Genomic DNA, 25,523 nt, shown 5'->3' on the forward strand with positions numbered 1-25,523 from the left:
AGATATTTTACATACTTAGTCATCAAATTTACATTATTACTATTAAACAACATTTAATAATCTTAAACTATATTGATGTGACTAATGTAATTTAAGATTACCTTGTGATTTTTGTGTGTTAAAAATGTTTGAATTAAAACACTGCAAAAAGCTGTAGGAATAACTGTTGCCATTCAAAGGATACAATTAACACTGTGTCAGAATTTCCCAGTCACTGTGAATTTTCACAGTGTCTACTCCCAGCTTTAACACAGGCTTTCAGTCACTTTGGGAAGTTCTCAACAGCCTTGCCAATTGGTCTTCGTGGCAAGCTATCCCAGATCATCTGCAGCACTTCCTTGAGTTTGGCAATTGTTTACAACTTTGGGAGGAGCTTGTCATAGGCCTCCAACATTGCTCCTCAGACAAAAGTCTACATCACTGTGCGGTTATTAACAGAAAACTGGTACCCCATTTTTCTTTTCCAAATAATGTAAGTTTTGCAAACATCTTTGAGAAGGTCTTTTACTAGATTAGCTTGAGTCATCTGCAGCAGGGCCCATTTTATTCCTATGGGGCCTGCTGCAAATAACTTGCGCTAACCTTTAGTAAAAGACCCACTGACTATGTAAAAATCATTGGGTGGTTACAAGTCTGCCATGTTTAAAGATAATCTCATTCCACTTGGCAAATAAACATAGATAATAACAACAAATAAAGCTGTAAATTTTCACACAAATTCCAAGCAGTTGCTGAGAAAACAGCAAAAAACTATAGGGGGGTACTTTTTTTTTTGCCTTACCCTGTATATACAAGCCTTTAAACATCAGGCCAATTACTGCATAATAAAGTAGAAGATCTTTTCAATTCAGCACATTAAAAATGCAGTTTATTAAAGCTATTTGTAATTATGATTATTTTAAATGTCAACCTAAATTAGAATATACCATAGAAATGATAAAGGTAAACTCTTATATTGATTAATTCATATATAAAGTCCTCATATCTAGGGCATGCCAAGAAGAATGCAGAGATAAATGCTCTGTTGTTATGTCACATTGCAATTACTATGTATAGGGGATTTTAACAAAAAACAATAAAATTCATCACTATCTGCTAGCTTAATAACCTTACTGTCACTTGGATCCCTCTTGATAGCTGCTTTGTTCTCTCCTTATTCCCTCCCATATCTTCCACTCTCATCTTTTCCCTCCATCACTTCCTATCATCCTCACTCCACCATTTTTCCTAACTTTCTATCACATTTCCATCTTTCTCCAATCGCTCTGTTCTTCTTTTGCCCAGTCTGCTCCTTCATGTTCATTATTTCCCCGATCTCCCAGCTTTATAATACTCAGATATGATCATGTAAAGTCTTTTGCCACAGGAACAACATTGGTTACCTATGGTGTCACAAATTAAGCTTAAGATCCTGTGATACAGCAAGTGAGGGTTGTGTGTGGGCCTCAGCTAGGTCACAGTCACTAGACATAGGTTGTAAAGCCATTTGGTGAGGTTTCAGTTCTTCCTTCCCTGGGCCTCCTTAACCCTCATTCTGGCCCTGCCTTTTATACTTCCAGGTTCTGGCTCCACCCCTCCAGTATCACGTCCTCCCTGGGTGGGACTAGTGGTTTTAAGGTGGCCGAGGCTATCTGAGGGACTATTCTTAAGGGTGAGGGGCAATCCTTATTCTGGCATACTGGGCTTTTTACACAGGAATTTCATCATATCTGTATGTGCATCTTTTTCAGTATCAGCCTTTACATAACTTGCAGCCATCACAGGCTAATTATCAAATAGTTCCTTTGCACAGAAAGTTATGGTTAGACTCTTCATTCCATACAGCATTTGGATGTATAGCCCCTATACTTTGGAATTCCTTCCCATCAGAAATTAGAGATTAGTCAATTTTCAAAGTGATTTAATTAGGCAGGAGAGTCTCATGCCCAGTTAGATTGCTTGTTCCTGCCTAACCACTGATATTCAGCAGCACTTAACCAGACAGTGCTGCTGAGTAACGTGGAGGGGCATAATCGAACGGAAACGCCTATCTCCATGGGCGTTTATCTCCAAGAACAGGTCCGTGAAGGGGCAGGCCGAACCGTATTTTCGAAAAAATTGACATTTTTGAGCTGGGCATTTGTTTTTTTTTAGCGATAATGGAAACTAAAAACGCCCAGCTCAAAAATGCCCTAATCCGAGCCATTTGGTCATGGGAGGGGCCACGATTCGTAGTACACTCGCCCCCCCTGATAAGCCAGGACACCAACTGGGCACCCTAGGTCAGTGCGGTGGACTTCAGAAAAAGCTCCCACATGCATAGCTCCCTTAACACGGGTGCTAAGCTCTCAACCCCCCTCCCCCAAAACCCACTACCCACAAATGTACAACACTAACATAGCTCTTAGGGGTGAAGGGGGCACCTACATGTGGGTACAGTGGGTTTTGGAGGCCTCCCATTTACCAGCACAAGTGTTACAGGTGGGGGAGGGATGGGCCTGGGGCAACCTGGCTGAAGTGCACTGCGGTACCCACTAAAGGTGCTCCAGGGACCTGCATACACGCAGGCATCTAGGACTGGTTGCTGCTATATAACATTGGCACACCAGTTGACACCTGAAGACTAATCTCTCCGAAAACATCCTTTATTGGAATAACCGCCTTTACTCACAGTTAACTACAGATCAGAGGTTGTGCCCCACTGGCAACGAGTCTCCCTGGTACTGAGATGCGCAGTAGGTCAGAGCTGGCAGAATGCTGAACAATGCCCTCTTTCAGCCACATTCAAGGGAAGAACTAAGTTCTGTAGCATGGCTAACACAGGAAAGGGAACTAAAACTGGCTTACAAAAATGGCCACTACCGCATGTACTACAACAGGAAACACAACAGGGCACACTCTGACCCAGTAGGCAGGGGGGAAAGCACCATGGGAGAAGAGCCTATCAACTACCAACAACGTGAGACTGTAACACAAGCTAATGAAATCACAGAGCCCAATACCCTACACCCACCACAATGCAATGCTGATGTGACCCTGTACTGCACCCGAGAGCCACATCTGACCCAGGGAAACGCTGTGACAGGATCGAACACATTCTGCTGTCATGGAGGTGGGTATGGCATTTGAGGCTGGCATACAGGCTGTAAAAAAAGTTTTTAAAGTGGGGTTTTTTTTTGGTGGGAGGGGATTAGTGACCACTGCAGGAGTCCGGGGAGGTCATCCCCGATTCCCTCCAGTGGTCATCTGGGCAGTTGGAGCACTTTTTTGGGACTTATTCGTGAAAAAAAAGGGTCCAAAAAAAGTAACCCAAAATCGCGGTAAAAATGCCTTTTTTTTTTTTCGATTATCAGCTAAAGACGCCCATCTCTCCTCGGCTGATAACCACGCCCCAGTCCCGCCTCCACCACGCTTCCGACATGCCCCCGTCAACTTTATTCGTTTCCGCGACGGAGTGCAGTTGGAAATGCCCAAAATCGGCTTTCGATTATACCAATTTGGGCGCCCACGGGAGAAAGACGCCCATCTCCCAATTTGGGTCGCAATATAGGCGTTTTTCTCTTTCGATTATAAGCTGGATAGTAACATAGTAGATGACAGCAGAAAAAGACCTTCACGGTCCACCTAGTCTGCCCAACAAGATAAACACATATCTGCTACTTCTTGTGTATACCTTACCTTGATTTCTATCTGCCATTTTCAGGGCACAGACCGTAGAAGTCTTGCCCAGCACTAGCCCCGCCTCCCAAACACCAGCCCTGCCTCCCAATCTCAGCTAAGCTTCTGAGGATCCATAATGTCTTTAGTTTCAAAAATCACCGTAAGTCAAAGGCGTCCATGTCTAGAGACGTCCAAATCTAGGGACGTGTAACAATCACCCTTGCACTGTCCAGTTAGTGCTGGGGCGGTCCAATGTTGGTGCTTGGACTGAACCATTGGCGGTAGAGATTTTCACTAATGTTAGGGCTTGGTGGTATCATACAGGTTTGCAAGTGTTGAAGAAACAGGTCCAGCAGTAGGAGCACTTTTGGTGAAAGTGCCAGACTGATGTGTTACAGGAATGCTGCAGAGCAGTACAATAGTATTATATATCAGAAGCATGGGCCTAACCAACGCATGCTTCCAATCTAAAAGCAATACCCCCATCTGGCAGAAGATCTTCTTCTTGTGGCACATATTTCAAAGACAACATATGACTTGACACAGATAAAAGATTGTGTGGACACTGTGGCCGAATGGTTGAGGATCCATCATTTGGTACTCAATGCCAAGTACACAGAGGTCTGCTCTTTTGGATTATATGATACCAGTGGTTGAAACTTTTCAATATTTAGTTGTTTTGATTGATTTCCAACTTACTTTATTTATAACCATTTAAATTTTTACAAGCGATAAAACAACTTGCTGGAAATACAGAGAAAGTAATATGTAGGAATTATTTCAGTCAGATAATTCTATTCTCTTCCTTAGACCACTAAATAGGGAGAGTGAAACAAGATAAGGAGATCAATTAAACAGTAAACAGAAAAAAAAAAAACGTGGTATTAACCTGATTATCCCCAGATATTACTTGTCTAATTCATTATTCCACATTGATCATCTGGTTGGCTTCTTCAAGGCCAATACGGTGTACAGTCAAATCATTTCATTGAAAACATACTTATTGTCCAATATTAGTTAGAAATAATACATCTGATTACATTTTCTCTTTTAAAAACCAGAAGTTATTTAACAATACATATACTTAAGTCTCTAATTCAAATCCCACAGATTAAAGTAATCCCAGTTTTCACAGGCTTCACTCCTTTTAAAGTAATAATTTGAGAAAATATTTATGAGGAAAACTTTAGGAGTCGTACCTGGAACTCTGGGAAAAACAATAATCTCGATATTAATCATCTGTAATATTCATTTTATTATTCAAAATTTCTGGTCTACTATTTTCAAAATCATAACCACTTCTTGCTCATGTAGAATCATTTGTTATATCAATTTTTTACCCTCAAAGGGTTCATAAGTACATAAGTACATAAGTAGTGCCATACTGGGAAAGACCAAAGGTCCATCTAGCCCAGCATCCTGTCACCGACAGTGGCCAATCCAGGTCAAGGGCACCTGGCACGCTCCCCAAACGTAAAAACATTCCAGACAAGTTATACCTAAAAATGCGGAATTTTTCCAAGTCCATTTAATAGTGGTCTATGGACTTGTCCTTTAGGAATCTATCTAACCCCTTTTTAAACTCCGTCAAGCTAACCGCCCGTACCACGTTCTCCGGCAACGAATTCCAGAGTCTAATTACACGTTGGGTGAAGAAAACTTTTCTCCGATTCGTTTTAAATTTACCACACTGTAGCTTCAACTCATGCCCTCTAGTCCTAGTATTTTTGGATAGCGTGAACAGTCGCTTCACATCCACCCGATCCATTCCACTCATTATTTTATACACTTCTATCATATCTCCCCTCAGCCGTCTCTTCTCCAAGCTGAAAAGCCCTAGCCTTCTCAGCCTCTCTTCATAGGTTCAGTTGAATTGTCCATGTAACTCTCTAATAAAATTATATCTGAAACAAAATTATTTACTGCCACCGTTAAATCCCGAAGCACCTTCCAGATGGTATTCAATGTAACCTGCACGGAAGCCAAAAACTCCAAGGTGATTTCTCATAGGTGTTTAGGAGTGGTTCCGCCGATTCGGGTTCTGCTGTAAACGTCCTTCATTTCAGCATATACCTCTAACTCACTCCTCCACTCCTTTGGCATGGTGGTTGAATAATTAGGGAGCGATGGAGTTGTTTTTTCTAGGTCCAAGAGCATCGACACTCCTTCGTCGGCGCTAATCAAAGGACTCGCCAACCCTTTCATCTGTGAGCAGTTCGTTGCGCAGCAGTCCCGCACTTGCTGCTCAGGGGATAAAACACTGGCCATCGGCGGCTGACCGCCGGTTGTCCCCTTCCTCTCAGCTAAGGTAATTGCAATTGCAGAGAGGAAATTTATGTAAAGAAGACAAAACTTCAGAGGGCAGCTGGGCCGTTGGGCATACGAACTTCAGGTCACCATCTTACCACTCTCCCAGATTGGGACATTCTTTGGTTTCTCCTCAGAGGCCTGTCTGATATGGGTAACCCTTCAGCATAGCCCTCTAAGTCATTGAAACACACAAGCCCCTCCACCCCTATAACGTGGTGTCCCTTCGGAGGGGTTTCCAACTTACTTTTAATGATCATAATAGTGCTGTGGTCCCTTGTGGTTATGCAACATTACGCAAATTAAGAACTGTAAGTAGTTATGTGGATAGGAAGGCCTATGTTTTTTGTTCAAATATTTTTATTAAACAAATAATATGATAAAGAACAAACATATAAATCATAAAACAATAATTCACATCACATTTCTATAGGATTGGATAGTATTGAAGTCCAGAACATATAATAGCAAATATACTGAGTCATCAAGTGTCCTGTTCTTCTCATATAAGCCTTAACATACCTATAGAAGATGTTCAAGGGATGTCAAGATATTAGAGCTCTTAACCGCCCTTGCAGAGTCGCAGAAAGGAATCCCAAATTTGATGACAGTGTGGGAGGGAATTACGAGACTCAGAAAGGTGGAACTTGTATTGAGCTATAACGCTGACCCGGTTCAATGATGCATTGAAAGGATAGTAGAGCTTTTCCAATATTCCACTACTAACATAAGTGCCACTGCAAGGAGAACATCCAGTAGCTGCTTGCTTTCAAATGATAAAGCATCCCTGAGTAAGACAGAGTGCAACACCACCATAGAAAAGTCATAGGCAGATTATAAAGAAAAACAGAGTTGAGAATATCGCACCTGTAGTCCTAAATGGAGAAATCATAGGCCAATCGAACAACATATGTTGAAAAGTACCTCTGTGAGAAGTCCTTTTTAGTATTATTGCATGCAGTTTTTACAACCCAACTGGATTATTACTACTACTACTACTATTTAGCATTTCTATAGCGCTACAAGGCGTACGCAGCGCTGCACAAACATAGAAGAAAGACAGTCCCTGCTCAAAGAGCTTACAATCTAACAGAGCTTTTATGCAAATTCTGTAATGGTGAGAAAATTTCACCACTAATAAATTCAGTAGAGAGAAACAGTCCACAAAACCTTTTAAAAATATTCTCTGTAAAGTCTAATATGAGACACATATGGCAAGAATATTTAAATATTAGACACATATTAAAATATTAGACACATATGGAGCAAAAATGGCTTAAAGTTAGACCTTTTGGCTTAGACCTGTTTCAATCACGACAATCATAAAAAGGTACACTAAATGAGGAGATGACACCTGGAAGCACTAAGGCATAAACCCTCTTACTCCCCCCAGTGGTCACTGACCCCCCCTCCCCACCCCCAAAGATGTGCCTCTATGATAGCTTCAGATGTTATGGCCAGTCTTATCAGAGCAGAAAGCAGCCTAGTACCTAGTAGTCAGTACAGTGTCCATATCCCACTCTAACTTTGCACTTGTGTTGGAAAGTGTGAGTTATCAAAACCCACCAAAAACCTACTGTACCCACATAATGGTGAAACCTGCATACACAAAGGCTATTGTAGTGGGGTACAGTTGGGTATAGGAGGGCTCCTCATATAATATAAGGGGGTAATGGTGAGATGTGTACCTGGGACCTTCTATTTGAAGTCCTCTGCAACACCCCCTAGAGTGCCCCATTGCTGTGCTGGGATGTCTGTGTGGCCAGTCTACTATGAATGCTGCACAACCACCCCCCCCCCCCCCCAAATCGCTTGTTTTTGTGCACTTTTCTCTTGAACTTTTTTTTTTAATGATCACAAAAGAAAACCACACTGAGCAGAAAAAATCTAGGAAATGGCCATTTTCAAAACAAAAAGATATTTTTCTGGTTCAAAAATTGCTGTTTGCCACTTGATTTTTGGCCATTTTCAGCAAAACATCCAAAACCGGATTTAGATGTCATATCAAAAATGTCCCTCTTAATAAATAAATATTGGGACTGCTATCTGAATTAAGCCACTATTCAGGGCAGATGATGTGAATAGAAAAGGAAAGGCCTGAGGAAGATTCAAAATGGGGCACCTCAGTAGGCAGAGTTTGAACAGTCTGCTGAGACACATTAATATAAGTTGAATTTGTTGTGACTTATTGAGCAAAATAAGTTGGGTGTAAACAGCATTATTTTTTTTTTTTTGGGGGGGGGGGCATGTTTGTTATATTTATGGACACATATTATGAGGCACAGTAGCCTTTTATGACCATGATAGACAGCTACAAGGATGATTACACTGCAATAGCAAGTAGGGCCAAATAAATTGAAACAAATATGAAAAAAAAACAGGCACTATATTAAGTGCCATTGGAAACATGTGATTTCACTGAGAGGTCCTCTTTATAAAGAAAATTAAAAAAAAACAAATAAAAGTAATCAATTATTATAGTGCTCAATGTGTGGGTTTGTCAAAGGCTGCTGTTTTTTCATCAAGTATCTCACATTAGACTTTACAGAGAACATTTCTCAAGTTTTGTGGAATGCTATATTAGTGGGCATTACACACATGAATCTTGGGAAATTACAGACATTATAAAATACTGCCATTCAAATAGTAGAGAGAGAACCAACAGTTTTGAGCAGGTCTCCCTATTTTGCAACAAATTCTATAATAAGCTATGCGCTATTCCAGGGGTAGGCAGGTCAGGTTTTCAGGTTATCCACAATCAATATGCAGGAGATAGATTTGCAAGAACTGCCTCCATGGTATGCAAATCTATCTCATGCATATTCATTGTGGATATCCTGAAAACCTGACCTGCCTGCGGCTCTCGAGGCCCGGAGTTGCCTACCCCTGCCTTATTCTAAATGGCTCTGATAGTCAGGCACCATTTATAGAATATGTTTAGTGCCAGGACTGGCACCTAACCATAGACACGGAGATTTACACCAAGTAAATCCTGGTGTAAATCCTCTCATCTAAATTAGGCACACAAAATTTGTAGGAACACCCCTGATCTGCCCATGACCCTCTAATGGCCATGCCCCCTTAAGGAAGCCATGTGTAAAACTTATGCACGGATTCCCGCAACTAATAAAGCATGTATAAATTTCAATTGATGCCAATTAGTGCCGATGGTTATCACTCAATTTTTGGTTCTAATTGGCTTCTTATTCAATTAAATTGTATGTGCAAATTGGGTGTGAACCCAAATTCGCATACATAATTTTAAGTGCCATTTATAGAATTTTGGAGTTTATGTACACTATCATTGGTTGCCTAGGCAATATAGGATTCTATTTAAATTGATGGTTCTTATTCATAGGGTGTATTATGAAAAAGTTATTCAGACCTTTTCCAACAAAAGCTTTATGGTCTAAGGATATATTGATGTTGGCAATTCCTTCTGTGAATAAGACTCATCTTGTGGCTACTAGAAAGGTGTTTTTTTTTTTTTTTTTTGGGGGGGGGGGGGGGTTAATTATCTAGCACCTTTCTTGTGAATTGTACTTCCTTTGGTGTTACCGACTATGAAATCTTTGAAGCACTTTAAGCGTATGCTTAAGGCTCAAAAGTTAGTTCTTGCATTTGATGTCACTCCCCCAGAGGGCTGACTAGAATTGGGCTCTAGGTAGCTGCATTGCTTTAATTGTGTTATAAGTATGGCTGGTCTTGTATAGTTGTACTTTCATATTAAATTATTGTAGTTCTTTTCTGATGTTTTTATGTTATTTTATATTTGCATATCACTGTGATCTTTTTTTAGAGGAGCCTAGCTTGGAAATACTTGAGTGAAATATTTTTTCACTCAAAGAATATTTAAGCTCTGGAATTCACTGCCTGATGATGTGGTAACATCAGTTAGTTTATCTGGGTTTACAAAAGGTTTGGACAAGTTCCTGGAGGAAAAGTCCATAGTCTGTTACTGAGATGGACATGGGGAAGTCATGGGATTTGTAGCATGGAATGTTGCTGATATCTGAGTTTCTGTCAGGTACTTGTGACCTAGATTGGCCACTGTTGAAAGCAGGATACTGGCTTAGATGGACCATTGGTCTGACCCAGTATTCTTATGTAATAAACTAACTATTCAATGCTAACCAGTTAAATAAGTAGCAAAAAGTTAGAACAGCCAAAAAGTATACTCAAAGTATGGATGCACCCGCAACCTTTACAAATGCAGTATGATATTCTATGTTTCATTCTCCATCCCTTTTGTTTAGCAGCCACAATATTCTGGGCTGAAAATGTCAATATATTATCCACAATGACTCCAAACCAGGGAAGTGTTGACACATGAGCGTTACCCTCAATGGGGGTCATGTGTGTATATTTGCAGGGGTTCCTGAAGAAAAAACGTTTTTCGAAAATGGAGCTCTGTAGAATCTACCTGCTACAAGGGCAGACTCTGGGACACTTGGACTAAAATATAAGTTTTTTTACTGGATATCAGAATTTGTGAGAATCATTTTGGTTTGAATGCGGTACTGGTCTTTATGACTTAAATGTTTTTGAGACTGGATTGCAGATCACCTGACATTATAGACCGTGTTAAGTGTTTGTCTGTGATTGAATATTTATATATTGACTTAATTTCCCATTATTATTACACACATTCACATATGAAGGCGTCCTATGATGGTGTGAAGATATTTATGATAGTGTTGATACACTTTCATTTATAAGTGCATAAGTATTGCCATACTGGGACAGACCTAAGGTCCATTGAACCCAGCATCCTGTTTCCAACAGTGGCCAATCCAGGTTACAAGTAACTGGCAATATCCTAAAACAGTACAATACATTTTATGCTGCTTATCCTAGAAATAAGCAATGGATTTTCCCCAAGTCCATTTTAAGTACTGGCTTATGGACTTTTCTTTTAGGAAGCTATCCAAACCTTTTTTTTAAACCCCACTAAGCTAACTGCTTTTACTACATTCTCTGGCAATGAATTCCAGAGTTTAATTACACATTGAGTGAAGAAATATCTTCTCAGATAAGTTTTAAATTTACTACTTTGTAGCTTCATTGCGTGCCCCCTTGTCCTAGTATTTTTGGAAAGAGTAAACAAGTGATTCACATCTATTCATCTCAATCCATTCATTATTTTATAGACCTCTATCATATTTCCCCTCAGCCGTCTTTTCTCCAAGCTGAAGAGCCCTAGTCACTTTAACCTTTCCTCTTATGCAAGTTGTCCCATCCCCTTTATCATTTTTTGTCATCCTTCTTTGTACCTTTTCTAATTCCACTATATCTTTTTTGAGATGCGCTGACCAGAACTGTACATAGTATTCGAGGTTCAGTTGCACCATGGCGCAATACAAAGGCATTATAACATCCTCATTTTTGTTTTCCTTTCCTTTTCTAATAAAACCTAAAATTCTATTTGCTTTTTTAGCAGCCGCCACACACTAAGCAGAGGATTTCAATGTATCATCAACGATGACGCCTAGATCCCTTTCCTGGTCGGTGACTCCTAATGTGGAACCTTGCATTACGTAGTTATAGGTTGGATTCTTCTTTCCCACATGCATCACTTTGCACTTGCTCACAATAAACATCAACTACCATTTGGATGCCCAGTCTCATAGGGTCATCTTGAAATTTTTCACAAACCTCTTGCAATTTAACAACTTTGAATAACTTTGTATCATCAGCAAATTTAATTACCTCACTAGTTACTCCCATCTCTAGATCATTTATAAATATGTTAAAAAGCTGCAGTCCCAGCACAGAACCCTGTGGAATTCCACCATCTACCCTTCTCCATTGAGAATACTGACTATTTAACCCTACTCGCTGTTTTCTATTTTTTAACCAATTTGTAATCCACAATAGAACACTACCTCCTATCCCATGACTCTCCAATTTCCTCTGGAGTCTTTCATGAGGTACTTTGTCAAATGCTCTTTGAAAATCCAGATACACAATTTGACCGACTCACCTTTATCCATATGTTTGTTCACCCCTTCAAAGAAATGTGATAGATTGGTGAAGCAAGATTTCCCTTCACTAAATCCATGTTGGTTTTGTCTCATTAATCCATGCTTTTGTATATGTTCTGTAATTTTGTTCTTTACAACAGTCTCTACCATTTTAGGCTTACTGGTCTATTATTTCCCAGATCACTTCTGGATGCTTTTAAAAATCGGCGTTACATTGGCCACCCTCCAATCTTCCAGTATCAAGCTTGATTTTAAAGATAAATTACACATTACTAATAATAGTTCCACAAATTAGTTTTTGAATTCTATCAGTACTCGGCGATGAATACCATCCAGTCCAGGCGATTTGCTACTCTTCAATTTGTCAAATTGCTGCATTACATCCTCCAGGTTTATAGAGATTTCATTCAGTTTCTCTGACTCGTCAGCTCTGAATACCACTTCTGGCACCCAAATCTTCTTCGGTGAAGACCGAAGCAAAGAATTAATTTAATCTCTCTGTTATGGTTTTGTCATCAGAGTGTTGGGGGCAGATTTCATTGTGAGACCCCAATATTGCTTAATTTCCTACTAAGGACTCCTAACTCACTCACATAATATTGATTAGTTGGGTCATTTAACACTTTCATTCATTAACCCTTAGAGAACACTAATAATTGAAGCATGTCTTTGAGGAAGGGAAGGGGGTCTGCCTGCTGGCATCACTCACTTATGGGACCATGCCAGATGACAGTTCCAGTGTTCATGTTACAGTCGTGGGAGCAACATCTGGGATACCTTAACTGTTGAGCATATGGTAGGTAGGCCTGTACTACTTATGTACCTAAATGCATAGATGACTCTGGGACTGGATGACACTATATTTTGAGTGAGGATGGGATTTAATGCAGGATGGCCGAGAATTCCTGGCATGTCTATGTTTTGTTGCCTCTCCCCATAGGTGTTATGCCTATGTTAGATGGCTCTCTTACAGATCAGGATGTTAGTGCCTGGGAAAATGGTTTCTGCTTACCTTGCTAGGGCCATCCAGATTACTTTCAAACCCTTGATGCTGCACCATGGTCAGGACACTGCCCACCAAAATGGAGGAAAGTGCCTTCCTTAGAGAGCATCAGACATGCCAAGTGGTTAATATATCAGGAAACGTCCTCTCCCTCATGGCACCATTTTGCTGCTCTCTATAGATCACCCTCTAGTGGACATTGTGGTGAGAAGTACCAGAAACATGTCCCCAGAGGTTTCACAGCTAATGCCATGTTATGCAGATTCAGGAAGCAGGTGGACACATGTAGGTAGCAGTTAAGCAGACCTTTTTACATGTAACATGCATGCCTAGCATCCAGAAACATCACTAATATTTCCAAGTACATGCCAACATATCAAGTGCCAGGTTTTATACACGCAGGTTGGTGAGTGTGAGTTACACTTGTATGTTCATTTTTCCCTGCTACTTGCGTGTCTTCACTTGCACCTAGTGAATTGGTCTTCTACACATAGAAGTTGGTCTGTTTTGAGCCATCTCTACATGAAAGTTCCACTGGATTGTTTTTTTTTTTTGTTTGTTTGTTTTTTCCACTTCTGTATTTCTTGGGGCACAGACCGCTCATTTTTACATTAGACCTACACATGTAAATGTGTTCTTCTAAAATAATGCTGCATGTCCCCAATTTTACACTTCTATGTGGATGTCCTTAAAAAATCAAACTATCTAAAATTTAGATTCATGTATGTGCCATTATTCTGTGCCTCATAATAAGGTCTTCAGGCATTATCAGTGAGAGATGTGATGAGCAATCTACTGCTTCATTACATTTTCAGAGCATTAGGACTTCATTGTGAATGTCAAGGGGAATAATCTTAGAAATAAAGCAGCTTACGATATATTAAACATATTGATATGTTTTTGGCTGGAATGGTCATTGTTTACCTTGTCTGATGTTCCCTTTCAATGTTGCTGGTGTTTGATTGCTCTTTAGAAATATTCAACATTACACCTTAAGGGTAAAGATGTTGAGAAGACTTTTTCATTGAAAATATTTACAGAAAAAGAATCTGACTTTTCTCCTAACCATAGACAAAATTATGAGTACAGCTGATAGGTCACTAGAAGGCTCATTTTTGAAAGAGAAGGACGTCCATCTTTTGACACAAATCGGAAGATGGGCGTCCTTCTCACAGGGTAGTCCAAATCGGTATAATCAAAAGCCAATTTTGGACGTCCCCAACTGCTTTCCGTCACAGGGACGGGCAACGTTCAAGGGGGCGTATCGGAGGTGCAGCGAAGGCGGGACTTGGGCGCGCTTAAAACATGGCCACCCTCGACCCATAAAGAAAAAGGGCGATCCTGATGAGCACTTGGATGACTTTACCTGGTCCTGTTTTTCTTATGACCAAGGCACAAAAAGGCCAAAATGACCAGATGACCACCTGAGAGAATCGGTGATGACCTCCCCTTACTCCCCCAGTGGTCACTAACCCTCTCCCACCCTCAAAAAACATCTTTCAAAACATTTTTTGCCAGCCTCAGATGTCATACTCAGCTCCATCACAGCAGTATGCAGGTCCCTGGAGCAGTTTTAGTTGGTGCAGTGCACTTCCAGGCAGGCGGACCCAGGCCCATCCCCCTCCCTGTTACGTTTGTGGAGGAAACAGCGAGCCCTCCAAAACCCACTGTACCCACATCTAGGTGCCCCCATTCACCTGTAAGGGCTATGGTAGTGGTGCAGTTATGGGTAGTGGATTTTAGGGGGGTTTGGGGGGGGCTCAGCACACAAGGTAAGGGAGCTATGTACCTGGGAGGATTTTATGAAGTCCTCTGCAGTGCCTCCTAGGGTGCTCGGTTGGTGTCCTGGCATGTCAGGAGGACCAGTGCACTACAAATGCTGGCTCCTTCCACAACCAAAGGGCTTGCATTTGGTTCTTTCTGAGAAGGGCGTCCTTGGTTTCCATTATCGGCGAAAATCAGAAACAACCAAGTCTAGGGACGATCATCTCTAAGGACGACCTAAATTTCAAGATTTGGGTGTCCCCGACCGTATTATCGAAACGAAAGATGGACGTCATCTTGTTTCAATAATACGGGTTTCCCCACCCCTCCATCGGGACATTTTGCGAGGACGTCCTCAACAAAACTTGGGCGTGCCTTTCGATTATGCCCCTCCAAGTATTTCTAATGTTCAGTTATTATATGTATATGTTTAGTTGAAGAAAATATTGTATCTGTAAAAAGACACATAGAGGCATATTTTCAAAGCACTTTGGGAGGCTAAGTTCCATAGGTTTCTATGGAACTTTGGGAGGCTAAGTGCTTTGAAAATATGCCTCTTGGACATCTGTTCCAAATGTGTACAAATACAGTTTTAGAGGCCTGTTTACTAAAGTGCAGTATGTTTTTTTGCCCTTATCACAACTTAAATGTAAAACTTCTATTCAAGATCTGCATGAACCATTTTCATTTTAAATCTAAATAATTCACTTTAAAAAATACCTGAAATTTATCTTATTCATTCCAAGGGTTGATTTATAAAGCGAATGCTACATACCTGTAGAAGGTATTCTCCGAGGACAGCAGGCTGATTGTTCTCACTGATGGGTTGACGTCCTCGGCAGCCCCCTCCATCGGAAAGTTTACTAGCAAAGGCCTTTGCTAGTCCTCGCGCGCCCATGCGCACCGCGCATGCGCGGCCGTCTTCCCGCCCGAAACCGGCTCGAGCCGGCCAGTCCAGTATGTAGCAAGACAATACACTTCAAGGGAAGACTCAACTCCAAAGGGGAGGCGGGCGGGTTTGTGAGAACAATCAGCCTGCTGTCCTCGGAGAATACCTTCTACAGGTATGTAGCATTCGCTTTCTCCGAGGACAAGCAGGCTGCTTGTTCTCACTGATGGGGTATCCCTAGCCCCCAGGCTCACTCAAAACAACAACCATGGTCAATTGGGCCTCGCAACGGCGAGGACATTAATGAGATTGACCTAAAAAATTTACCAACTAACTGAGAGTGCAGCCTGGAACAGAACAAACAGGGCCCTCGGGGGGTGGAGTTGGATCCTAAAGCCCAAACAGGTTCTGAAGAACTGACTGCCCGAACCGACTGTCGCGTCGGGTGTCCTGCTGCAGGCAGTAATGAGATGTGAATGTGTGGACAGATGACCACGTCGCAGCTTTGCAAATTTCTTCAATGGAGGCTGACTTCAAGTGGGCTACCGACGCAGCCATGGCTCTAACATTATGAGCCATGACATGACCCTCAAGAGCCAGCCCCGCCTGGGCGTAAGTGAAGGAAATGCAATCTGCTAGCCAATTGGATATGGTGCGTTTCCCTACAGCCACTCCCCTCCTATTGGGGTCAAAAGAAACAAACAATTGGGCGGACTGTCTGGTGGGCTGTGTCCGCTCCAGGTAGAAGGCCAATGCTCTCTTGCAGTCCAATGTGTGCAGCTGACGTTCAGCAGGGCAGGAATGAGGACGGGGAAAAAATGTTGGCAAGACAATTGACTGGTTCAGATGGAACTCCGACACAACCTTTGGCAGGAACATAGGGTGAGTGCGGAGGACTACTCTGTTATGATGAAATTTGGTGTAAGGGGCCTGGGCTACCAGGGCCTGAAGCTCACTGACTCTACGAGCTGAAGTAACTGCCACCAAGAAAATGACCTTCCAGGTCAAGTACTTCAGATGGCAGGAATTCAGTGGCTCAAAAGGAGGTTTCATCAGCTGGGTGAGAACGACATTGAGATCCCATGACACTGTAGGAGGCTTGACAGGGGGCTTTGACAAAAGCAAACCTCTCATGAAGCGAACAACTAAAGGCTGTCCTGAGATCGGCTTACCTTCCACACGGTAATGGTATGCACTGATTGCACTAAGGTGAACCCTTACAGAGTTGGTCTTGAGACCAGACTCAGACAAGTGCAGAAGGTATTCAAGCAGGGTCTGTGTAGGACAAGAGCGAGGATCTAGGGCCTTGCTGTCACACCAGACTGCAAACCTCCTCCAATGGAAGAAGTAACTTCTCTTAGTGGAGTCTTTCCTGGAAGCAAGCAAGATGCGAGAGACACCCTCTGACAGACCCAAAGAGGCAAAGTCTACGCCCTCAACATCCAGGCCGTGAGAGCCAGGGACCGGAGGCTGGGATGCAGAAGAGCCCCTTCGTCCTGCGTGATGAGGGTCGGAAAACACTCCAATCTCCACGGTTCTTCGGAGGATAACTCCAGAAGAAGAGGGAACCAGATCTGACGCGGCCAAAAAGGAGCAATCAGAATCATGGTGCCTTGGTCTTGCTTGAGTTTCAACAAAGTCTTCCCCACCAGAGGAATGGGAGGATAAGCATACAGCAGGCCCTCCCCCCAATCCAGGAGGAAGGCATCCGATGCCAGTCTGCCGGGGGCCTGAAGCCTGGAACAGAACTGAGGGACTTTGTGGTTCGCTCGAGATGCGAAGAGATCCACCAAGGGGGTGCCCCACGCTTGGAAGATCTGGCGCACCACTCGGGAGTTGAGCGACCATTCGTGAGGTTGCATAATCCTGCTCAGTCTGTCGGCCAGACTGTTGTTTACGCCTGCCAGATATGTGGCTTGGAGCACCATGCCTTGACGGCGAGCCCAGAGCCACATGCTGACGGCTTCCTGACACAGGGGGCGAGATCCGGTGCCCCCCTGCTTGTTGACGTAGTACATGGCAACCTGGTTGTCTGTCTGAATTTGGATAATTTGGTGGGACAGCCGATCTCTGAAAGCCTTCAGAGCGTTCCAGATCGCTCGCAACTCCAGAAGATTGATCTGTAGATCGCGTTCTTGGAGGGACCAACTTCCTTGGGTGTGAAGCCCATCAACATGAGCTCCCCATCCCAGGAGAGATGCATCCGTGGTCAGCACTTTTTGTGGCTGAGGAATTTGGAAGGGACGTCCCAGAGTCAAATTGGAGAAAATCGTCCACCAATACAGGGATTTGAGAAAACTCGTGGACAGGTGGATCACGTCCTCTAGACCCCCAGCGGCCTGATACCACTGGGAGGCTAGGGTCCATTGAGCAGATCTCATGTGAAGGCGGGCCATGGGAGTCACATGAACTGTGGAGGCCATGTGGCCCAGCAATCTCAACATCTGCCGAGCTGTGATCTGCTGGGACGCACGCACCCGCGAGACGAGGGACAACAAGTTGTTGGCCCTCGCCTCTGGGAGATAGGCGCGAGCCGTCCGAGAATCCAGCAGGGCTCCTATGAATTCGAGTTTCTGCACTGGGAGAAGATGGGACTTTGGGTAATTTATCACAAACCCCAGTAGCTCCAGGAGGCGAATAGTCATCTGCATGGACTGCAGGGCTCCTGCCTCGGATGTGTTCTTCACCAGCCAATCGTCGAGATATGGGAACACGTGCAACCCCAGCCTGCGAAGTGCCGCTGCTACCACAGCTAGGCACTTTGTGAACACCCTGGGTGCAGAGGCGAGCCCAAAGGGTAGCACACAGTACTGGAAGTGGCGTGTGCCCAACTGAAATCACAGATACTGTCTGTGAGCTGGCAGTATCGGGATGTGTGTGTAGGCATCCTTCAAGTCCAGAGAGCATAGCCAATCGTTTTGCTGAATCATGGGGAGAAGGGTGCCCAGGGAAAGCATCCTGAACTTTTCTTTTACGAGATATTTGTTCAGGGCCCTTAGGTCTAGGATGGGACGCATCCCCCCTGTTTTCTTTTCCACAAGGAAGTACCTGGAATAGAATCCCAGCCCTTCTTGCCCGGATGGCACGGGCTCGACCGCATTGGCGCTGAGAAGGGCGGAGAGTTCCTCTACAAGTACCTGCTTGTGTTGGAAGCTGTAAGACTGAGCCCCCGGTGGACAATTTGGAGGTTTTGATGCCAAATTGAGGGTGTATCCTTGCCGGACTATTTGGAGAACCCACTGATCGGAGGTTATGAGAGGCCACCTTTGGTGAAAAGCTTTCAACCTCCCCCCGACCGGCAGGTCGCCCGGCACTGACACTTGGATGTCGGCTATGCTCTGCTGGAGCCAGTCAAAAGCTCGCCCCTTGCTTTTGCTGGGGAGCCGCGGGGCCTTGCTGAGGCGCACGCTGCTGACGAGAGCGAGCGCGCTGGGGCTTAGCCTGGGCCGCAGGCTGTCGGGAAGGAGGATTGTACCTACGCTTACCAGAAGCATAGGGACCAGTCTTCCTTCCCCCGAAAAATCTTCTACCTGTAGAGGTAGAGGCTGAAGGCTGCCGGCGGGAGAACTTGTCGAATGCGGTGTCCCGCTGGTGGAGAGACTCTACCACCTGCTCGACTTTTTCTCCAAAAATGTTGTCCGCACGGCAAGGCGAGTCCGCAATCCGCTGCTGGAGTCTATTCTCCAGGTCGGCGGCACGCAGCCATGAAAGCCTGCGCATCACCACACCTTGAGCAGCGGCCCTGGACGCAACATCAAAAGTGTCATAAACTCCTCTGGCCAGGAATTTTCTGCACGCCTTCAGCTGCCTGACCACCTCCTGAAAAGGCTTGGCTTGCTCAGGGGGAAGAGCATCAACCAAGCCCGCCAACTGCCGCACATTGTTCCGCATGTGTATGCTCGTGTAGAGCTGGTAAGACTGGATCTTGGCCACGAGCATAGAAGAATGGTAGGCCTTCCTCCCAAAGGAGTCTAAGGTTCTAGGGTCTTTGCCCGGGGGCGCCGAAGCATGCTCCCTAGAACTCTTAGCCTTCTTTAGGGCCAGATCCACAACTCCAGAGTCATGAGGCAACTGAGTGCGCATCAGCTCTGGGTCCCCATGGATCCGGTACTGGGACTCAATCTTCTTGGGAATGTGGGGATTACTTAGTGGCTTGGTCCAGTTCGCAAGCAATGTCTTTTTCAGGACATGGTGCAAGGGAACAGTGGACGCTTCCTTAGGTGGAGAAGGATAGTCCAGGAGCTCAAACATTTCAGCCCTGGGCTCGTCCTCCACAACCACCGGGAAGGGGATGGCCGTAGACATCTTCCGGACAAAGGAAGCAAAAGACAGACTCTCGGGAGGAGAAAGCTGTCTCTCAGGAGAGGGAGTGGGATCGGAAGGAAGACCCTCAGACTCCTCGTCAGAGAAATATCTGGGGTCCTCCTCTTCCTCCCACGAGGCCTCACCCTCGGTGTCAGACACAAGTTCACGAACCTGTGTCTGCAACCTCGCCCTGCTCGACTCGGTGGAACCCCGTCCACGGTGGGGGCGTCGAGAGGTAGACTCCCTCGCCCGCATCGGCGAAGCTCCCTCCGCCGACGTAGTCGGGGAGCCTTCCTGGGAGGTGGCCGCGGTCGGCACCGCACGCGGTACCGACGTCGGGGACCTCAACCTGGGCGATGGGCCAGCCGGCGCCACGCTCGACGGTACCGGAGGCGCAAGCACCACCGGTACTGGAGGGGTAGGGCGCAACAGCTCTCCCAGAATCTCTGGGAGAACGGCCCGGAGGCTCTCGTTTAGAGCGGCTGCAGAGAAAGGCTGAGAGGCCGATGCAGGCGTCGACGCCAGAACCTGTTCCGGGCGAGGAGGCTGTTCCGGGCTGTCCAGAGTGGAGCGCATCGACACCTCCTGAACAGAGGGTGAGCGGTCCTCTCGGTGCCGATGCCTGCTGGGTGCCGAATCCCTCGGCGACCCAGAGCTCTCGGTGCCGACATGGGGAGGAGACCGGTGTCGATGCTTCTTCGACTTCTTCCGAAGCATGTCACCGGAGCTCCCCGGCACCGACGAGGAGGACGTAGAATCCATCCGTCGCTTCCTCGGGGCCGAGACCGAAGAGGGTCGATCCCGGGGGGGCTGTACCGCAGGAGCCCTCAGGGTAGGAGGAGACCCACCCGAAGGCTCACCGCCACCAGCAGGGGAATGGACAGCCCTCACCTGCACTCCTGACGATGCACCTCCGTCCGACGACATCAGCAGACGAAGTCTCGGTACCACCGACGTCGATACAGTCGCCCGATGCCTCGGCGCCGATGCAGAGGTCCGATGCCTCGATGCAGTCGATGGAGCGGCAGCCAAGGAAGATGGTCCGGACGCTGACGACGTCGATGCACTCGATGCCTCCGGTGCCGATGCCGACAAAGAGCCCGAGAACAAAACGTTCCACTGGGCTAATCTCGCTACCTGAGTCCGCCTTTGTAACAGGGAACACAGACTGCAGTTCTGAGGGCGGTGCTGGGCCCCTAGACACCGAAGACACGCAGAGTGCCTATCAGTGAGCGAGATTACCCGGGCGCACTGGGTGCACTTCTTGAAGCCGCTGGAAGGCTTCGATGTCATGGGCAGAAAAATCACGCCGGCGAAATCAAAAGCCGAAATGGCGAAAATTGAAGCACCAAAATTTAGAGGGAGAAAAATCTCGACCGAGGCCAAAAGAGGCCTACCCCGACAACGAAAGAAAACTTACGGGCCAAAAACTGAGAAATACGGGAAGGGCAGAAAACCCGAAAGGGTCTTCCGGAACACTACCGGAGCACTTCCCGAACTTTTTCAAGGAAAAAAGGACAAAAACACGTCGAAAAGGACGCGCGAGGTCGACTCTCTGGGGCACGAACGGCGTAACACGACCGTACCGAGTGCGGACGAAAGAAGACTGGCCGGCTCGAGCCGGTTTCAGGCGGGAAGACGGCCGCGCATGCGCGGTGCGCATGGGCGCGCGAGGACTAGCAAAGGCCTTTGCTAGTAAACTTTCCGATGGAGGGGGCTGCCGAGGACGTCAACCCATCAGTGAGAACAAGCAGCCTGCTTGTCCTCGGAGAAATATCACTAATAAAAAAGAGAGAGCGAGAGGGAGAGAGGAGGAGAAGACGAGAATGATACTTCTGACACCTCAATTTGTCCTGGATTCTGATACAAGTGCATTGGAGAACTGTAAGAATAACTATTCCTTAATATTCATAGGGATCATCATTAATTACCTGCACAGTTCTTGCAAATGACAACACAGAGATTGATGGATGCCCAGTCAGGATTTGGAGCTTGGCAATCAGCACATCTCCTGTTTGCCTCATTGAACCAGATCTTCTCAGCTACTTCATAATCAGAAAGTGTTTCCGCTATTGATTGTTGTACTGCTTCAATCCACTCTTGTTTCTCTCTTTCCGACTCTGCTGTAAAGCTGAAACGATTGACTTTTCTAGGTTATCGATCTCTATTTTAAAGCCCAATTAAAAAAGGTTTGCAATTGCATTATTTGTTTCATCAGGGGGTGAAACTGGAGTTTGTAAAATCTACTATCCATAGTCATTTTAATATGAAGATACAGTTGATTTTCCATTTGGACCTACTGAATGCCACTTCTAATTACATCGCTTGGATTCATAAGGTTTTACTGTGCAGAATGAAAGGTGTTTTTTCTGATGATTTGCTTAGCTATTAACTTGTACTATTATCTGCATTAATTAGGCTTTACACAGGTATTCTTCAGCTAAAGAGTGCAATATTCTTAATGGGAAATTGGGCCAAGGTTAAAATATTTTATCACAGAAGGGACATTTCACCTGCTCACTCAAAGTATGCACTGAAAATGCAACCTAAATTAAACAGTTTCATAGTAATGCCTGCCTTCTTGTTCTACATTGGATTGTGTATGTAAAGCAGAATTGTACCGGGGTAACCTAGTAACATAGTAGATGACGGCAGAAAAAGACCTGCACGGTCCATCCAGTCTGCCCAACAAGACAACTCATATGTGCTACTTTTTGTGTATACCCTACCTTGATTGGTACAGTGTAGCATGAAGAAAAGCAGAGTTCCTTCCATAACTGTTTTTATTAACTATAAAAATACATATTACAATTTAACATTATTACCATTAAATAGTATTACCCAGACTTAGTTAAAAAGCAAAACTAGCCACGTCTGGCTCTTTTATTGTCTTACTTTGCTGTATTATTTGACAGACCTAGCTTCAAACAATTGTCTGCCTGAATATATTCTTATTTCTAGAATCTTGATTTCTTGAGGTTCTGGTTTGATAAAAGTCTATTTATAGAATGCTTAGTTTTAAATAAACTAGTATCTTTCATCAGTTAATCCTACCTGATTCTGGTTTATTTGTTGGGAATATGTGCAGAAGATTGACTCTAAGATTCCTGACAACCACTCCTTAGGAGACCCCCTGGCAGAGACAAGTGCAGAAAATGTAGGACACTGGAGATAGGTAAAGGGGTGGGGGTGCACTTGGTGAGTGGCGGTGATGGGGGGAGTATGGGGGGGTAGCCAAATTACAGGGCAGAAAAGTACTGAAGGTGGAGACTTTAAAAGGAAAGCCTGCGGCTAGAAATGAAGGACTGGTCACTTTGAAGCAGGCAGAGCTTTGACAACTCTGGAGTCTGATCTTCCAAGGGAGAATATCAGCCACTGGTGATAGGCAGGCTTTGACAGCCTGGACCCCTAGTAAGGACATCTGAATAATGCTACGGTTTTAATAGCTGATACCCAGTAATAACAGCAGCAGTATTAGAAAAGCTGTGAGTCCATGGAAATGTCCAGCCATCCAAGTTTTGAAAATCACAATTTGGATGTTTTTCTCTGAAAAACATCCAAATGCCACATTATGTCCACATCATTCAATCAGCAGTAGAGTAGCACTGTAATGCCTACACAGGACATCTCTGTTTACTACAATGCGTACTGTATAATCATATCCAGACAAATGAAAAACATTCTTTACAAAGAAAAATATTGCATTCCATAGTAGAACATTCTACTACATAGGATTTAAAATATATCAGTTGAAAATGTTTTTTCTTTTACATACTGCTGCTATGTTCAGTACATTTAGTTCAGATTTTAAGGTAAACATTTCAATAATATTAACTATAGAACATAGGAGTACACATTCCAGTAAAGAAAATGTCCATTGAAAAACCAAAGTAAACTATTTTTTAGGCTAGAATAGCTAGAAAATAAGACAGCAATATTTGCAGCTTTGAAAAACTCTGCAGACATCTGAAATAACATTTTCTTACCTAAAGCTTTTAAAGGGAGTGGTTATTTCAAAACATTTCCGATCAGACTGCTTAATGCTAGCAACATTCATTGGAATTTTAGTGATAGCAAGACCAATCTTTGCATCCTGAAGGAGAAAAGAAGATACTCATCTTTAATACTATTTTGTTTAATTTGGTAAAATAATCATTCAATGTCTAATATTGCTTGTAAATTCTGACATGCTTAGGTTTGCTTAGTGGTAGGGCCAGTTGTGCATGTAGGTCAGAAAAGAGACATCCCAAGTTGGAATGTTAAAGATTTCTTAGGTATTTTACAAAGGCCCATTGAACTTGGAGACTTTTATAAAATACATTGTAGGATGTATAGGTCTTTATGAGGATCATTTTCAAAGCACTTAGACTTACAAAGTTCCATAGGTTACTATGGAACTTTGTAAGTCTAAGTGCTTGAAACTATGCCTCCATATGTACTTGCCAACATGTTGAATGAAAACAACCATATTACAAAATACACTTTTGCAAAAAAAAAAAAAAAAGTATGATTTCGCTCATGGTGTTACCTGATTATTTGCCAGCACTTACCTGTCGTAGAGGGGCATAATCGAACGGGGCACCCAAGTTTTCATGAGGGCGTCCTCACAGGACAGCCCCATAAAGGGGCGTCCCCGACTGTATTATCGAAACAAGATGGGCGTCCATCTTGTTTTGATAATACAGTCGGGGACGCCCAAATCATGAAATTTAGGTCAGCCTTAAAGATGGTCATCCTTAGGTCATTTTTGAGATGGTCGTCCCCTGTTTTCGGCGATAATGGAAACCAAGGAAGCCCATCTCAAAAACGACCAAATTCAAGCCATTTGGTCGTGGCAGGAGCCAGCATTCGTAGTGCACTGGTCCCCCTCACATGCCAGGACACCAACTGGGCACCCTAGGTGGCACTGCAGTGGACTTCAGAAAAAGGTCCTAGGTGCATAGCTCCCTTACCTTGGGTGCTGAGCCCACCAACCCCCCCCAACCCCCCCCCCCAAAACTCACAACTGTACCACTACCATAGCCCTCAGGGATGAATGGGGGCACCTACATGTGGGTACAGTGGGTTTCTGGTGGGTTTTGGAGGGCTCACATTTACCACCACAAGTGTAACATGTAGGGGGGGGTGGGCCTGGGTCCACCTGTCTGAAGTACACTGCATCCACTACAACTGCTCCAGCCACCTGCTTACTGCTGCAATGGACCTGAGTATAGCATTTGAGGCTGGCATAGAGGCTGGCAAAAAAGTATTTTGAAAGATTTTTTTGAGGGTGGGATGGGGTTAGTGACCACTGGGGGAGTAAGGGGAGGTGATCCCCAATTCCCTCCGGTGATCATCTGGTCAGTTTGGGCACCTTTTTGATGCTTGGTCGTTAAAATAAATGGGCCAAGTAAAGTCGGCCAAGTGTTCATCAGGGACACCCTTCTTTTTTCCATTATCAGCAGAGGACGCCCATCTTCTAAGCACACCCCAGTCCCACCTTCACTACACTGCAAACAGGCCCCCCGTGAACTTTGGTCGTCCCAGCGATGGAAAGCAGTTGAGGGTGCCCAAAATCGGCTTTCGATTATACCGATTTGGGCGACCCTATGAGGACGCCCACCTTGCGATTTGTGTCGAAAGATGGGCGTCC

At 44.5% G+C, this 25,523-nt stretch overlaps 1 protein-coding gene across 2 annotated transcripts in view; it reads right to left on the minus strand.

Moving 5' to 3' along the window:
* Nucleotides 1-25,523, minus strand: part of ARAP2 (ArfGAP with RhoGAP domain, ankyrin repeat and PH domain 2) — a 508,912-nt gene that overhangs the window by 318,166 nt on the left and 165,223 nt on the right. For both annotated transcript variants that reach the window (XM_030191273.1, XM_030191272.1), the window contains exons 9-10: nt 23,878-23,984; nt 21,823-22,022 (exon numbers count right to left, since the gene is read on the minus strand). In XM_030191273.1, coding sequence (XP_030047133.1) covers nt 21,823-22,022; nt 23,878-23,984 — 307 coding nt within the window. The remainder of the gene's footprint in view (nt 1-21,822; nt 22,023-23,877; nt 23,985-25,523) is intronic.

This window comes from Microcaecilia unicolor, chromosome 2 (genome assembly GCF_901765095.1).
Source record: "Microcaecilia unicolor chromosome 2, aMicUni1.1, whole genome shotgun sequence".
Taxonomy (NCBI): Eukaryota; Metazoa; Chordata; class Amphibia; order Gymnophiona; family Siphonopidae; genus Microcaecilia; species Microcaecilia unicolor.